At 44.1% G+C, this 15,239-nt stretch overlaps 1 protein-coding gene across 1 annotated transcript; it reads right to left on the bottom strand.

Moving 5' to 3' along the window:
* Positions 1-1,939: 1,939 nt before the first annotated feature.
* Positions 1,940-10,403, bottom strand: LOC144889295 (uncharacterized). The gene is made up of 6 exons (XM_078769399.1): positions 10,264-10,403; positions 9,896-10,175; positions 5,869-6,099; positions 3,162-3,218; positions 3,028-3,052; positions 1,940-1,965 (listed from the first exon to the last, which is right to left on the bottom strand). Exons 1-6 carry the CDS (start codon positions 10,401-10,403, stop codon positions 1,940-1,942), a joined length of 759 nt encoding a protein of 252 aa, XP_078625525.1.
* Between the last annotated feature and the right edge of the window lie 4,836 nt (positions 10,404-15,239).

Here is a 15,239-nt window from a genome sequence, read left to right as displayed (position 1 = left end):
GTAAATAATAAACCCCGTTACTCTTCTGTACGTCTTCTTCTTCTTCCTCTTTGCATTCGTCGTCTTAGTCTTTTCCACATTGAATATCTGTGGCGCTATACGGCCAACGTTTGGGTGAATCGGGTTTAGTTGGGGAACAACTGTTCGGCCACGGAGCCTCCGCTCGGCAAACATACCATCCTTAACCGCGGACCGTAACAATATATATATATATATACATATATATATATATATATGACGGGCGGGCAAAAGACGCATGACACCTGGGTTCAGACGTTAGACAGAATTTCATGACAGTCAGTGTCATGTCATAAGGTTAGTGTGCTTCTTTAGTTATATTTAATGTTCCTGACTGCAAACCTCCTAATTGTTGATGAGCAGGGCAGAGACCATGTGTCAGCGTGGCAGGCGACACTTGTTGCTTGTTGCTTGTCGCATCAACCCTGTAGTGAAGACCTCAGGTCTTCAGTGAAGACCAAAATGAGCGTTAACTCTGAGGTGAGCAAGCTGAACCAATGGCGGTTCCTCTGTATGGCGTGTGTGGGAAACGGAGGTCCCGTGGTCTTAGTTGAACGGACAGACGGGACGAGGGTTTATCCGAAACCATGAACAAATAAGCGTACAAGACAAGAAATTGAAAATGCAACAAATAATGATTTAATGAAAATAATGCAGGCAATAAAGAAATGAAAGGTGAGGTAAAATCTATAATTCCTAAATGAGGATCCTCCACTCAGACACAAATACAGACACAGGGAGAAAGAAATAACATAAAATGTGGTGTGGTGTGTTGGCTGGTACTCAGCCTGGCATCCTCAAATGGCCCTCGAACCCTGGTGGTCGTTGAATGGAGTCGCTGCGCGGAAAAACGCACAATGGTGCAAAGTCGCGCCACAGCCAGCTGCCTGCGCGAGGCAGCCAAAATCGCTCCTCCTCCGATAGACAGGATCCACCGGGCTTCTACCACTCGCCTCTCGAGCACGTACCGCTCAACGCGCAGCCGCCTCCACCGTAGGCCCAGGGAGAGAGAGCAAACAAACTGAGACCGCCTGCCACGAACACCGGAACAGAGAGAGAGAAGGAAATGAGACCGCTCATCACAAAGCCCAGCACAGAGAGAGCGAACAATCGCAATCCCTTCGCTTTTTCCTCCTCCGTTCTCGATGGTTCCCTCCGATGTCATCCTTCTGACCAATCGCCCAGCGCTGTTGAATTGTTCCAACCAATCGTCCTTTGGAGCGTGGCCTCATAGCCATTCTTGATGCCCACTGACGAAGCTCGGGGCGTGGCCTAGCCGTCCTTCGGGAATGTTCGACTGGGCGGGGTTCCTCTGTAGATCGGCATGTCCGGTTATACTGTCGGTGAATGTGGTGGTTATAATTGTTGTGCTTTTTAATTGTCATGAAACATCAGGAAAATCACAGGGCAATTACACACTGGGGATGATTCTTAAGCCCTACCTAATTAGCATAGCTCCATTCCTCGCATGGAGACACATACGATCTTACACGGACATTCGGCCTATCGGATTCCCTACTCAGTTACTTGAAAATTAATAGTAATAATATTAAGAACTATAATAATAATAGTATCATTTATTCATTTTGCAATAATAATGACGAATGTACAGTGTCTTCAGAAGGTATTCACAACCCTTGACTTTCCACATTTTTGTTGTGTTACAGCCTGAATTTAAAAAGGATTAGATTGAGATTTTGTTGTCACGGATCTACAAATAATACCACATAATGTCAAAGTGGAATTTTTTTATTCAAAATTTTTACAATACAATTAAAATATAGAAGTATCTGATTTACAAAAGTATTCAATCCGAGTCAATACTTTGTAGAAGCGTATTTGGCAGTGATTTCAGCTTCAAGTCTTCTTGGGTATGTCTCTATATAAGCTTTGCGCATCTGGATTTAAGGAATTTCTCACATTATTTCTTTAAGATTTGCTCAAGCTCTGTCAAGTTGGATGGGGAGTGTCAGTGAACAGTAATCTTCAAGTCTTTCCACAGATTCTCCATGGGATTCAAGTCTGAGCTTTGGCTGGTCCACACAAGGACTTTCACGTTCTTGTTCTGAAGCCATTCCTGTGTTGGTTTGGCTGTATGATTGGGTTCATTATCCTGTTGGAACGTAAATCTTCACCACAGTCTCACGTCTTTTGCACTCTGAAACAGATTCTCCTCAAGGATTTGCTTGTATTTGGCTCCATTTGTTGTTCCCTCCATCCTTACAAGTCTCACAGTCCCTGCCGCTGAAAAGCATCCCCATAGCATGATGTTGCCACCACCATGCTTCACGGTAGGCATGGCGTTTGATGGGTGATGAGCTGTGCCTGGTTTCCACCAGATGTCGTGCTTTGCATTCAGGCCAAGCGTTCAATTTTTGTCTCATCAGACCACAGAATGTTTGCCTCATGTTCTCAGAGCCTCTAAGATAGTCTGGGTAGTTCCATATTCTTTCCATTTCCTAATGATGGAGCTCACTGTGCTTTGGGGAACTTTCAACACTCTAGAAATTGTTTTCGACCCTTCCTCAGATCTATGCCTCCTCACAATTCTAACTCGGCGTTCTACGGACAGTTCCTTGAACTTCATGGTCAAGTTTCTGCTCTGACATGCACTGTCCACTGTGGAACCTTATACATAAAGGTGTGTTTCTTTCTAAATCATGTCCAATCAATTGAAGTGGCCACAGGTGGACTCCAATCAAATTGTAGAGACATCTCAAATGGATGATCAAAAGAAATTGGATACACCCAAGCTCAATTTGGAGTGTCATAGCAAAGGAGTTGAATACTTATTGACTCAAAACATTTCAGCTTTCCATTTTTAATTATTTTGTTAAAATTTCAAAAACAAAACACTTCACTTTGACATTATGGGGTATTATTTGAAGATCAGTAACAACAAAATCTCAATTTAATCCATTTTAAATTCAGCCTGTAACACAACAAAATGTGAAAAAAGTGTGAATACTTTCTGAAGGCACTGTATAATCCACTCCCACTCCCCCCCACCCTGGTCCAAGCACATCTGTGCTTGCTGGTGAAAGGCAAGCTAATGCTCAAGCAGGCAGGTATGCTGCAAGGCTGTGAAGACCAAACGGGCCCACTGGTGTACTAATACATAAATGGCGCATTATACAACTTACCAGATCAAGTGCTGAACCGCCTCCTAAGTACTCCATGATGATCCATAGCTTGCTGCACTGTGAGCCACAACAAGCAGACAAATTAAAAGTCAGGTGAATAAAGCAAACACTCAGTCCTACAGGTAATAAAGACCCCCATCAGATCACTCTGCCCATCCATCAGTGCATCTGTTCTCTCTCTCTCTCTTACAGCTCAACAATAGCGTATCCCACCAACAATTGCTTATAAAACCTATGTTATTTATAAGGCCTTCTGTAGTCCATTCGGTAGGTTGCCATTATTTAAGGTAGAAAAATGATTGGCAATCACTTGTCATTTTACGTTGTGGTGTTCCCACATTCTACAGGGTGAGTCATAAGTCCCAGGACACGGTTTCAGCTGCTTATGCAAGATTTGTTTATACCATGTATTTATACTGTATTCTTTTTTTCAGAAAATACAAATAATACATTGAACCAAGATGGCAGACACCAGTCCATTTACAGTGGAAGAGAGGCTGGTATCAGTGGTGTGGTACCACGAGAGGAGAAACACAAGCAAGATGAAACAGGTGCAAGAAGACTTTAAGGAGCGTTTTGGAAAACCAGCACCGTCAAAATTAAATCTTCTTCGGGGGAAAAAGGCATTTCAGACTGGAAATGCACTCGACAGAAAGCGCAGCAGATGACCAAAATAATCATGATTTGGGAATTCAAAACATTAAAGTATCCTTTCTCAGATATTCGAAAAAATCATTGCGGAAACGTTCTGCAGAGTTGAGTGTTTCGTATTCCTCGTTACGTCGCACAGTGAAAGAGGACCTTCGCATGAAACCATGTAACCAGCTGTCATTTGTGAATTGTCAGATGCAGATCATGAAAACAGGATGACAGCTTCTGTGGCCACCACGTGGCCTGAACTGACCACTTGTGACAATGCTCTGTGGGGGTACATCAAAGCTAAGGTTGCAGAACATCGCATGGCATCTGTTGATGAACTGAAACAAGGCATTCAGGAAACATTTGGCACCATAACACATGGTATCTTGAGTCGGTTTTCACACCGCGCATGGAGAAAAATTATCTTGTGCCGTGAAAACGGCGGATGTCATACAATTGTTATATTACTGTAATATGTTATTATTACTCCTGTTATTGTGTATTACTGTTGTTACTGTAATATTTTATTACTCCTGGAACTTGTGGCTCACCCTGGTAGATGGTATAAACAAATCTTGAATAAGCTTCTCAAACCATGTCCTGGGACTTATGGCTCACCCTGGTAGATGGTATAAACAAATCTTGAATAATCTTCTCAAACCATGTCCTGGGACTTATGGCTCACCCTGGTTGATGATAAAAACAAATCTTGTATAAGCAGCTAAAATCGTGTCCTGGGACTTATGGCTCACCCTGGTAGATGGTATAAACAAATCTTGAATAAGCTTCTCAAACCATGTCCTGGGACTTATGGCTCACCCTGGTTGATATAAACAAATCTTGTATAAGCAGCTAAAACCGTGTCCTGGGACTTATGGCTCACCCTGGTAGCTGGTATAAACAAGTCTTGAATAAGTTTCTCAAACCATGTCCTGGGACTTATGGCTCACCCTGGTAGATGGTATAAACAAATCTTGAATAAGCTTCTCAAACCATGTCCTGGGACTTATGGCTCACCCTGGTTGATGATATAAACAAATCTTGTATAAGCAGCTAAAACCGTGTCCTGGGACTTATGGCTCACCCTGGTAGATGGTATAAACAAGTCTTGAATAAGTTTCTCAAACCATGTCCTGGGACTTATGACTCGCCCTGGTAGATGGTATAAACAAATCTTGAATAAGCTTGTCAAACCATGTCCTGGGACTTATGGCTCACCCTGGTAGATGGTATAAACAAATCTTGAATAAGCTTCTCAAACCATGTCCTGGGATTTACGGCTCACCCTGGTAGATGGTATAAACAAATCTTGAATAAGCTTCTCAAACCATGTCCTGGGATTTACGGCTCACCCTGGTAGATGGTATAAACAAATCTTGAATAAGCTTCTCAAACCATGTCCTGGGACTTATGACTCACCCTGGCAGATGGTGTAAACAAATCTTGAATAAGCTTCTCAAACCATGTCCTGGGACTTATGACTCACCCTGTAGTGTAGAGTGTAAATAGTCCTCCCCTTCCCACTTCGTTAATCCACGCTGTAGTGTGAACTGTCACAGAGCACACAATAATGTAATTGGTCTGTTGGCATAGATCACTGGTCACTGTCACTGTTGTGTGCCTCAGCCATGAGGTGTATTGCCTCACAAGACAAAAACTTTGAAAAAGACTCAGATTGTGCTCTATGGAGTGTCAGCAAACTAGGCCAATTGAGTCGTGCGTGATCAGAAACATAAATTTCCAACCCAATCAAATCAGTAGTGCCTCTACTCTAAGAATAAAGATTCTCTGATCACCACTTTAACCTCAAGTTATCCTGTTGCTTCAAATAACAAAACACCAGTGTACCTACCACGCAATGTTACCCAGAGGTGGAAAAATGGAGCGCATCGTCCAATGAACATCGAAATAATCTAAGGCTAAGTGTTTTGTTCAATGGGAGATCATCAGTTTAAAATTGGCTTGAGATTTATGGAGCCAGAATGTCAATGCCTTTGATTGGTTCTTCCCAAATGCAACGTTTCCAACCCTCGGTTCCGCCAACTTGTCATCGATCACCCAGCCTCACCTTCAGATACGAACCATGGTATTTTGTGACGAAAGGGCTGTCACACTGGCTCAGCACAGTGATCTCTTGCTGAATGTCCTCTATCTCATCCTCAGCAGCTTCCAGGTCAATTATCTTGATGGCAACGACGGCCTTGCTGCGATTGTCGATGCCTTTAAAGACCTCTCCAAAGGAGCCTTTTCCGATCCGTTCCTGCTTTGTGAACAGTTCTTCAGGGTCTGCCTTGGGAATCTGAAACAAATACTACTTGTTGGGTCGTGCTTGTCCGATTTAAACATCTACCAAGCACAAAGGTTGCAGCATGAGTGTTTCAGTATGCTGCTACACTGTGATGGATTTTGTGATTGTGTCAAGAATAGCATTTGGATGGGGTTGGTCAACAGTTGTAACATGGCCTTGTCTACTGCGAAGTCACGTGGCCATACATCATGTGCTTACCAGACCGTGTACTCCTCTAACCAAGGGGCTGGTTAATGACCAATGTCATATGATGAGCATGTACCTGATAAGATGCAGTTGTGTCTGGGTGTTGAAATGGGTCTGGTGGGTGGGTTGAGATGGTGGATCTGGGTGTTGAGATGCAGGTAAATCTGGATGTTGAGATGCAGATGGATCTGGATTTTCAGATGCAGGTAAATCTGGATGTTAAGATGCAGATGGATCTGGGTTTTCAGATGCAGGTAAATCTGGGTGTTGAGATGCAAGTGGATCTGGGTATTGACCTGGGTCTGGTGGGTGGATTGAGATGGTGGGTCTGGGCTTTGAGATGCAGGTGTCTGGTTTTTCAGATGCCGGTGGATCTGGGTGTTGAGATGCTGGTCAGTCTAGATGTTCAGATGCAGGTAATTCTGGGTGTTGAGATGCAGGTGGATATGGTTGTTGAGATGCAGGTGTATATGCATGTTCAGATGCAGGTGTATCTGGTTGTTGAGATGCAGGTCAGTCTGGATGTTGTGATGCAGGTGGATCTGGGTGTTGAGATGCAGGTCAGTCTGGATGTTGTGATGCAGGTGGATCTGGGTGTTGAGGTGCAGGTGGATCTGGGTGTTGAGATGCAGGTCAGTCTGGATGTTGTGATGCAGGTGGATCTGAGTGTTGAGATGCAGGTCAGTCTGGATGTTGTGATGCAGGTGGATCTGGGTGTTGAGATGCAGGTGGATCTGGGTGTTGAGATGCAGGTCAGTCTGGATGTTGTGATGCAGGTGGATCTGGATGTTGTGATGCAGGTGGATCTGGGTGTTGAGATGCAGGTCAGTCTGGATGTTGTGATGCAGGTGGAACTGGGTGTTGAGATGCAGGTCAGTCTGGATGTTGTGATGCAGGTGGATCTGGGTGTTGAGATGCTGGTCAGTCTAGATGTTCAGATGCAGGTAATTCTGGGTGTTGAGATGCAGGTGGATATGGGTGTTGATATGCAGGTGGATATGGTTGTTGAGATGCAGGTGTATCTGGATGTTGAGATGCAGGTGTATCTGGGTGTTGAGATGCAGGTGTATCTGGGTGTTGAGATGCAGGTGTATCTCGGTGTTGAGATGCAGGTGGAACTGTGTTTTGAGATGCAGGTGTATCTGGTTGTTGAGATGCAGGTGGGTCTCAATGTTGAGACACGGGTGGGTCCGTGTGTCGAGTTGACTGGATGTTGTACACGTTGATATGTGGATTGTCAACATGGAAATTGTGACCGAATTTTGAGGAATTGTTCTCCATGACACAGTCAATGAAACTTTCAGCCTTTTGCCAACATTTAGACCTGCACAAAGAATCATTTTTCTGATTGCAACCTGTAATACGAGAATGGCACTCGGTAGAGCGCATACCTCCACCAGGCTGAACAGTTTATGGTTTCTATCCCACTGATAGGCCGAATCTGGATTCAGAGCTGAACCAAAATCTAATCGGCTTGTTCTTGTCACCTAACCACCGCGTCCACCAAGTTTAGTCATAACTTGTGCATAACTTTTTTAAATATAATGTTATATATCTCTTTTCACCCGATCTCTCAATGGTGAAGAATGACCTAATAATTAAATAATTATCGTATCTGAATCCATATTCAGGTCTTCACCAAAATCGAATAGATTCGGTCTTGTCACACACCCAATCTATCCACCAATTTTCGTTCAAATCCGTCCACAACGTTTTGAGATATCCTGCTACATATCGTTTTTGGCCACATCTCCCAATGGTGAAGAATCACTTTAAAATTTCTAGTAGCCGGATCCGGATCTTCACCAAAATCTACTTATTTCGTCCTTTTCACATACCCAACCTTTCTGCAAAATTTCATCAAAATCCGTCCACAACCTTTTGAGATATCTTGTTCACAAACAAAACGAAAAACAAATTTTAAGACGTCATGCAGAGCACGATACTTGCAAAATCCACCCCCCCCCCCCCCCCACCACCCCAAAAAAAGATTGCCATTGATCCATCAAATTGTCCATTTCATCAAGATTAAAACTGACGATCTTGATCAAAGCTCGGATTAATTGGATGCAAAGTGACGATTTTTCAGATGAAAATTGATGATTTTAGAAGTTTCACCTTGAGTTGACCTTTGACCTTTTGACCTCAAAAATAGTTGGTTTCCCAATTCAGTGAGGCAATATGCAAATGCTGTTCTATTTTCAAGTCGATCGGATGAAAATTTATGGTTTTTCAGATGAAAATTGATGATTTTAGAAGTTTGACCTTGAATTGACCTTTTCACCTCAAAATAGTTGGTTTCCCAATTCAGTGAGGCTCTATGGAAATACTGTTAAATTTTGACGTCAATCGGATGAAAATTTATGACTTTTTTTTAGATTAAAATTGATGATTTTAGGAGTTTGACCTAGAGTTTACCTTTTGACCTCAAAATAGTTGGTTTCCCAATTCAGTGAGGCTTTATGCAAATGCTGTTAAATTTTCAAGTCAATCGGATGAAAATATATGACTTTTTCAGATGAAAATTGATAATTTTGGAAGTTTGACCTTGAGTTGACCTTTGACCTTTTGACCTCAAAAAAATTGTTTTCCCAATTCAATGAGGCACTATGCAAATGCTGTTAAATTTTCAAGTCAATCGGATTAAAGTTGACGGTTTTTCAAATGAAAATTGATGATTTTGGAAGTTTGACCTTGAATTGACCTTTGACCTCAAAGATAGTTGGTTTCCCAATTTAGTGACTCGATATACAAATGCTGTTCAATTTTCAAGTCGATTGGATTAAAAATGGCGATTTTAGAAATTGGACCCCCAGATGACCTTTGACCTCGAAAATCAATAGGCTTCTCAATTGTGACGACCTCTACAACTTGGTGAAGTTTAATGACGGTCGCTTTCGAATTGTGTCCTGTAGGCCGGTGACAAACAGACAAAATAACAAATGCAACCGACCAATGTACTTGAAAAATCATCCCCAAAGTGAGACACCCAGTTTGAAAGTTCGTTTCCCGTGTAAATATATTAAATCCCAATCGGCCCGAGTTTATGGCCTTGAGAGTTGCGCGATGACGTCATTGCAATCGCGGACACCAATAAGAGAGCGATGAGGTAACTAATGGTTACTTATTAACTCGCAGAAGAAAGATATAGGACGCCGAGCCTTGAGAGTTGCGTGATGACGTCATTGCAATCGCGGACACCAATAAGAGAGCGATGAGGTAACTAATGGTTACTTATTAACTCGCAGAAGAAAGATATAGAACGCCGAGCCTTGAGAGTTGCGTGATGACGTCATTGCAATCGCGGACACCAATAAGAGAGCGATGAGGTAACTAATGGTTACTTATTAACTCGCAGAAGAAAGATATAGGACGCCGAGCCTTGAGAGTTGCGTGATGACGTCATTTCAGTCGCAGACACGCATAAGAGAGCGATGAGGTAACCAATGGTTATACTTATTAACTCACAAAAGAAAGATGTATTAACCCAAGGCGAGGAGAATGTTCTTAATCGAAGTTTTAAATAGTGTGCAAATAGTGCAAAGATAGAGAACGTTCGTGACGCAATTCTGAAGAGAATAAACAAAAGTAGTCACGTTACCCTCACGTCTAGGTCGCTCGTCATGTAAGCCATGATACCGGCTGCCGAGTTCGAACCCACTGTTCTTACTCGAACTACCTTTCCAGGGCGCGACCATACTTTGGCCGGGTTGGGATCATGACCGGGCCTTCGGACTTCGAGCGACGCCTCAGGGAAGCGCTTCCGCCCACACGAGGGGCCTTGGCAGCCCCGGCCGGGATCGACCGCACCCGACTGAGGCCGAATGCACTTTTTCACCAGTTCGACTCCGAATGGATAATTGTCGTTCTTGGTTTTATTTCTAATTACGGAACTTCGAGCAAGCCTTCATATGCAGTCTATAATCTCGTGACTCCGAATATGCAGCTCATTTAAAAGGGTCGACGTGCCTGGGTCTTTGGGTACCGCCTGAAACACTATATGGAACCATTGATCGAATAGGTGACCGCACAAAGGACGGTCGGCTTAACGTGTCTGCTGAGAACCGAGTGCTCCATGATGCAGCGCCCTCTCCTGGCATGTCCGCCATTTTCTAACATTGCCGAAGAAGCTTTCAGGCAAAAGCAACCCAGGTTTCCATGCAATCCACGCCCTTCCCTTTCCTGAACCTGTCTCCCTCTCCACTCCACTCCAATTTCTTCAAACCTCGTATACTAATTCAGTATTCTCGATTTAGCGCAAGGTACTTGCGTACGTAATAGATAGATGGCCTCTACATAAGGTGCTGATGAGGTCGGTAGCTCGTCTATCATTTTTTTTTTTAATCTCTCGTGTTCTCTGCGGGCAGAGTGTTGATGCTCCCGAAGCTGATGACACCGAGTGGTTTGCCTTTGCCTTTTAACGATCAGGGCAGGAATTTGTCATTTGCCGAGGGTGTCGGTGGTAGTTCACCTACCTTTGGTATTAAGGGACACAGTGGGATCTTTAAATGTCTACTAACTTGCTGCACACTGTTAGTTAGTATAACTATTGAATCAAGTACTGTACCATTTTATTTTGGTTTATACACTGTACCAGAAGAGGTACCCTGCATTGTCCGGTATTGTCCCAATCCTATTGACATTTTGAAGAACTTTTTGTGGGACGTAAAACACTTCCTATACCCACTAAGGAATTGGGTCAGGGATCATTTAATATTACCTTTCATGTAGATGTGGATACAAAGGTTTAGACACCAAACAGAGCAATACATCTTTTTTAAATCAACCTTTTTTATTTTTCAAAAAACCGTTTTTTGCGTAAAACACTTCCCGGCACTCACTGTGGACCTCTGAAAGTTTGCCAAATATCTGTTCGGCCATCGGTGAGAAAAATTGCGACACACAGACAAGCAGCTGCCTTATTGGTTGTTATCTCCATATGTGGGTTTTAGGAGGTGAGAGGAAGTTCTCCCAGAACTCAAAATCTCCACCCCCTTTTTCGGTAAAAGATTGTTATTCATGAACCAGATTGTGAAACTTTCTCCTTTACAGTTACTCCCCCATGCTTCGCGTAGAATACGCTTTGCACTGGAGGATGATTTCTCGAATAGTATTCTTGGGGGAAATGCCAGGGGCATAGAAAAGTCCCCTTTATATGGGATGTGCCATGTGGCAAACTATAGAAAAGAAGGGACATTCCATAGCTTGTAGAAAATGTCATACAATAGAAAAGAAGGGACATTCAAAAAAAAATCTCGTGTGCATGCTGCACTACCCTTGTGTTCCTAGGAGGAACCAAGTAATGCTCTAGATAAGTTCATATGAAGGGTTCATCTACATCTGGCAAATAAAATACATTGACTTCTTCATGCAGCTGCATGAATCAAATTGGCACCCCTTATATGAACGTTTCGAGAGCATTACTTGGTTTCTATGTGTGGGAAAATTGCCAAAAGACCAGACCACTTACATCCATGAAAACGACGCAATTTCAGTGGGGCGAATGAGGGGACGAGTGGGGATGAGACAATGTGGCACGCTCATGGATAGCTAAAATATTTTTATTATAATTTAAAATTTTAATTTTATTTCCTTATTTATTTACTTTCCTTTTTCGGGGCTGGGGGAGAGGGGATGGGCGAAGGTGGTTTTGGGTGAGAAATATACAACACCAACCACACACCACCCCTTGACGAGACCCTCACAGACATGACACTCCGCACAGAGATGAACACAATCACCCATTCATGCTCAAGCTACCTGTAAGTCCTGCCCACATACCTATACCCATGTATCTCCAATGCTTCTAGCAGTTCTAGGTACACATCAAATTCCAATTTAAAACTTATCTACTGTTTCTGCTGCTACTACTTCTCCAGGTAGACCATTCCATGCATTAACTTTCAGTGAAAGATCCCTGCCTTACTAACGTCTTAACTCTCCCCTTCTTTACTATCAGGCTGCAACTAACCCTCTCTATGGCAGCTGTTATTCCTCGCTATCTACTTTGGCTTCAAGCGCTTCAATAATCTCATTTAAACTCCTGGCATTGGTATATAATATGGTTAACTTTTCCCTTCCTGAAATTATATTTTCCTGCCTGGCTTTACCAATCACAAGTATGTCACAATTTCCTTCCTTCATAGCTTCCCCACCATCCGCTGAACTAAAAAAGCCTGAATTCCTTCCTCAATTCCCACTGCAAACTTTGCTGCCCACCTTTTGGAAACACTCCCTTTATCCCCCGAATGATTCCCACTGCCTCTTAAATGCAAAACCTTCCTACCAACACCATTCTTCCAGCCATTGGTTGACATCTATTGCTCTGGTTATAATTTACATTCCATTTCCTAATCTTGGAAGAATCCCAGAAGACATTACCTCACAACTCTTTGCTTTCAGCCGCTTACCCAATATCCTGTATCTATTTTTCAAATCCTCCAAGTAAACTTTCCCTACATCTTTTTTTTTTTTTTTTTGTATTCAAGATTGAGGCTCGTGTAAGATCTAACACATAAAACACATAAAAACATAAACAGAAACACGTAAAACATATAATAAAGGGAGTGGGAGGCAAGATGGGGAGAGAGGGAAGCACAACAACAATAGAGAACAGGGACATTGGAAGATCTGTGGAAGGGAGAGGGCCAGTGGGAAGGGGGGGGGGGGGGGGGAGAGGGGGTACATGGTAAAAAGCAAATGAACACTACTTGGAATTTCAGGAAAGATGTTGGAGATTGAAAGAGGTGGATTTGAGGTGTTTTAACGGGGGTAGAAAAGATCAAGGTTTTGGTTGGGAGTGAAGATCACACTAAATAAGAGATGGTGGTGAACAGCTGTTTTAAAGACCTGGAGGGAGGAGTGGGATTGAAGAGATTGTGGGAGTTTGTTCCAGAGGCGGGAGAAAAGAGGAATGAAGGAGTGAAGGTGAGCAGAGAGTCTTGATTTTGGCAGTTTCACCATAAGAGGGTTGCTGGCAGATCTTGTGCGACCTGTAGGAATATTTGGGGGACAGAGGACAGATAGAGCTGGGGGAGCAAGGCCGGAGAGGAGTCAGGAGAAGACAGAAAGACCACCAACCTGCCTGCGGTGAGAGAAAGAAAGGCCCTCAGAATCAGCTTCATCGGGGGAGATTCCAATGATTCTGAAAGCTTTGGTTTCAACAGCGTGAAGACGAGCTAGGTGTGAGGCAGAAGCACCGGCCCAGAGGGGAGAACAGTATTCCATTGAGCTGCGGATGAAAGCCTTGTATGTGGTGAGGAGCTCAGGTGTGCCGGGGGAGGACTTCGCACGACGGAGGATGCCCAGTCGGCGACTGGCTTTGGAGGCCAGCTTGGAAATGTGGTTTTCCCAGGAAAGATCATGGCAGATAGTGAGACCCAAAAGCTTGAGTGACAGAACTTCTTCGAGAGGGTTGTTGAGAAAGTAGATGGAAGGGTTTTCCAGTCAGTCTTTACGGAGAGACAAAGTGAGAGTGTGAGATTTGTCAGGATTGAAAGACATGTTCCACTTGTTTGACCAGTTTGTGATTTTGTCCAGGTCTGCAGAGAGTGAAGAGGCTGCAGACTGCCGATCTGAGGGATGAGGAATGGAGCGGCAGGGAGTGGAGTCATCAGCAAAGAGATAGAGAGGATTTTCCAGAGTCGGAGAGATCATTGATGAAGACCAGAAAAAGCACAGGGCCCAAAACACTGCCTTGGGGAACTCCAGCCTGAACAGGAAGGGGAGATGAGAGAATTCCATTCAGGGCCACATGTTGACTATGACCAGAGAGGAAGTCCGCAAGCCATGTGTGGAGGTTTCTATGGATACCATAAGAAGCGAGTTTGGTGAGCAGGGCGGGGTGCCAGACCGTATCGAAGGCACGAGATATGTCAAGGGAGACAGCTCTGGTTTCCTGTTTGGCATTGAGGACCTCCATCCATTGTTGAGACAGCAGAAACAGCATGTCCAGAGTAGAGTGACCTGGTCTGAATCCAAATTGATGATCGGAGATCAAGCCATTGGAGAAGAGGAAGGATTTAATATCAGAAGCGATGATGGATTCCATGACTTTGCTGATTATTGGGAGCCAGCTGATTGGTCTGTCGTTGCAAGGATCTGTTTTTGCACCTTTTTTGGGTAAAGCGGTGATGTCGGCAGATTTCCAGGCTGATGACAGAAGACCTTGAGCAAAAGAGAGGGTGAAGAGAACAGAGAGAGGGAGTGAAAGAGCGGCAGAGCAGGATTTTAGGACCCGTGGGCTGATGCCGTCAGGTCCAGTTGCAGAATCAGAGTCGAGGATTGACAGAAACTTCTCCACCTTGTCAGGAGAGGGCACAGAGTCCAGGAGCAGCTGGGTACGACTGGGTAAGGTGGGTACAGAGAGAGATGGGTTTGGGACACAAGATTTTGAGGCAAACAGCCAAACACAGAGTTGAGGCATTCGGCTTTTTCATGGGCAGTGTCAGCTGTGTAGCCGTTTGAGGTAAGGGAGGGGACGGAGGGGAACACGGAAGGGGTAAGGGAGGGGTTGGATCATTTGCCCCTTCCTGCCATGCCACAACTAATGTCTTTCTGCCATGCCATTTAACCTTCCTTCAATGTCCCTAACTTCTGCTCCTTCAAAACTGCACACAATTCTATGTCTACGATCATTCCGACAGAGGGACAAATCTACATATTTAATAGTCTCATCGCCCACAAAAAACGTCTCCCAGACCTCATTCCTACCTATCCCTACTGCTATACCCTGATCACTGCATGCACTCCCTATAGCCTCACCTCTGGCTGCACTCGTTACAGCCTCACCACTGCCTGCATGCCCTACAACCTTACCACTGCCTGCACTCGCTGCCTCCTAACACATGTATGCACTCACCGCACCCTCACCACCACCTGCACTCACCGCACCCTCACCACTGCCTGCACTCACCGCGCCCTCAACACTGCTTGCACCCGCTGCC

The sequence above is a fragment of the Myxine glutinosa genome, unplaced genomic scaffold, assembly GCF_964187855.1.
Source record: "Myxine glutinosa unplaced genomic scaffold, kmMyxGlut1.1 SCAFFOLD_2330, whole genome shotgun sequence".
Lineage (NCBI taxonomy): Eukaryota > Metazoa > Chordata > Myxini > Myxiniformes > Myxinidae > Myxine > Myxine glutinosa.
Note: the sequence above shows the minus strand (reverse complement) of the source record. Positions and strands in the feature narration are given on the sequence as shown.

Bases quoted from the DNA above. Each gene is read 5' to 3' on its own strand.
- LOC144889295 (XM_078769399.1), bottom strand. From the start codon at position 10,403: ATGGCGGACATGCCAGGAGAGGGCGCTGCATCATGGAGCACTCGGTTC. The intron at 3,219-5,868 runs GTGAGGCTGGGT...TGTGGCTCACAG, and splicing joins ACCATGGTTCGTATCTGAAG to TGCAGCAAGCTATGGATCAT. The intron at 3,053-3,161 runs GTAAGTTGTATA...GCCTTTCACCAG, and splicing joins GCGGTTCAGCACTTGATCTG to CAAGCACAGATGTGCTTGGA.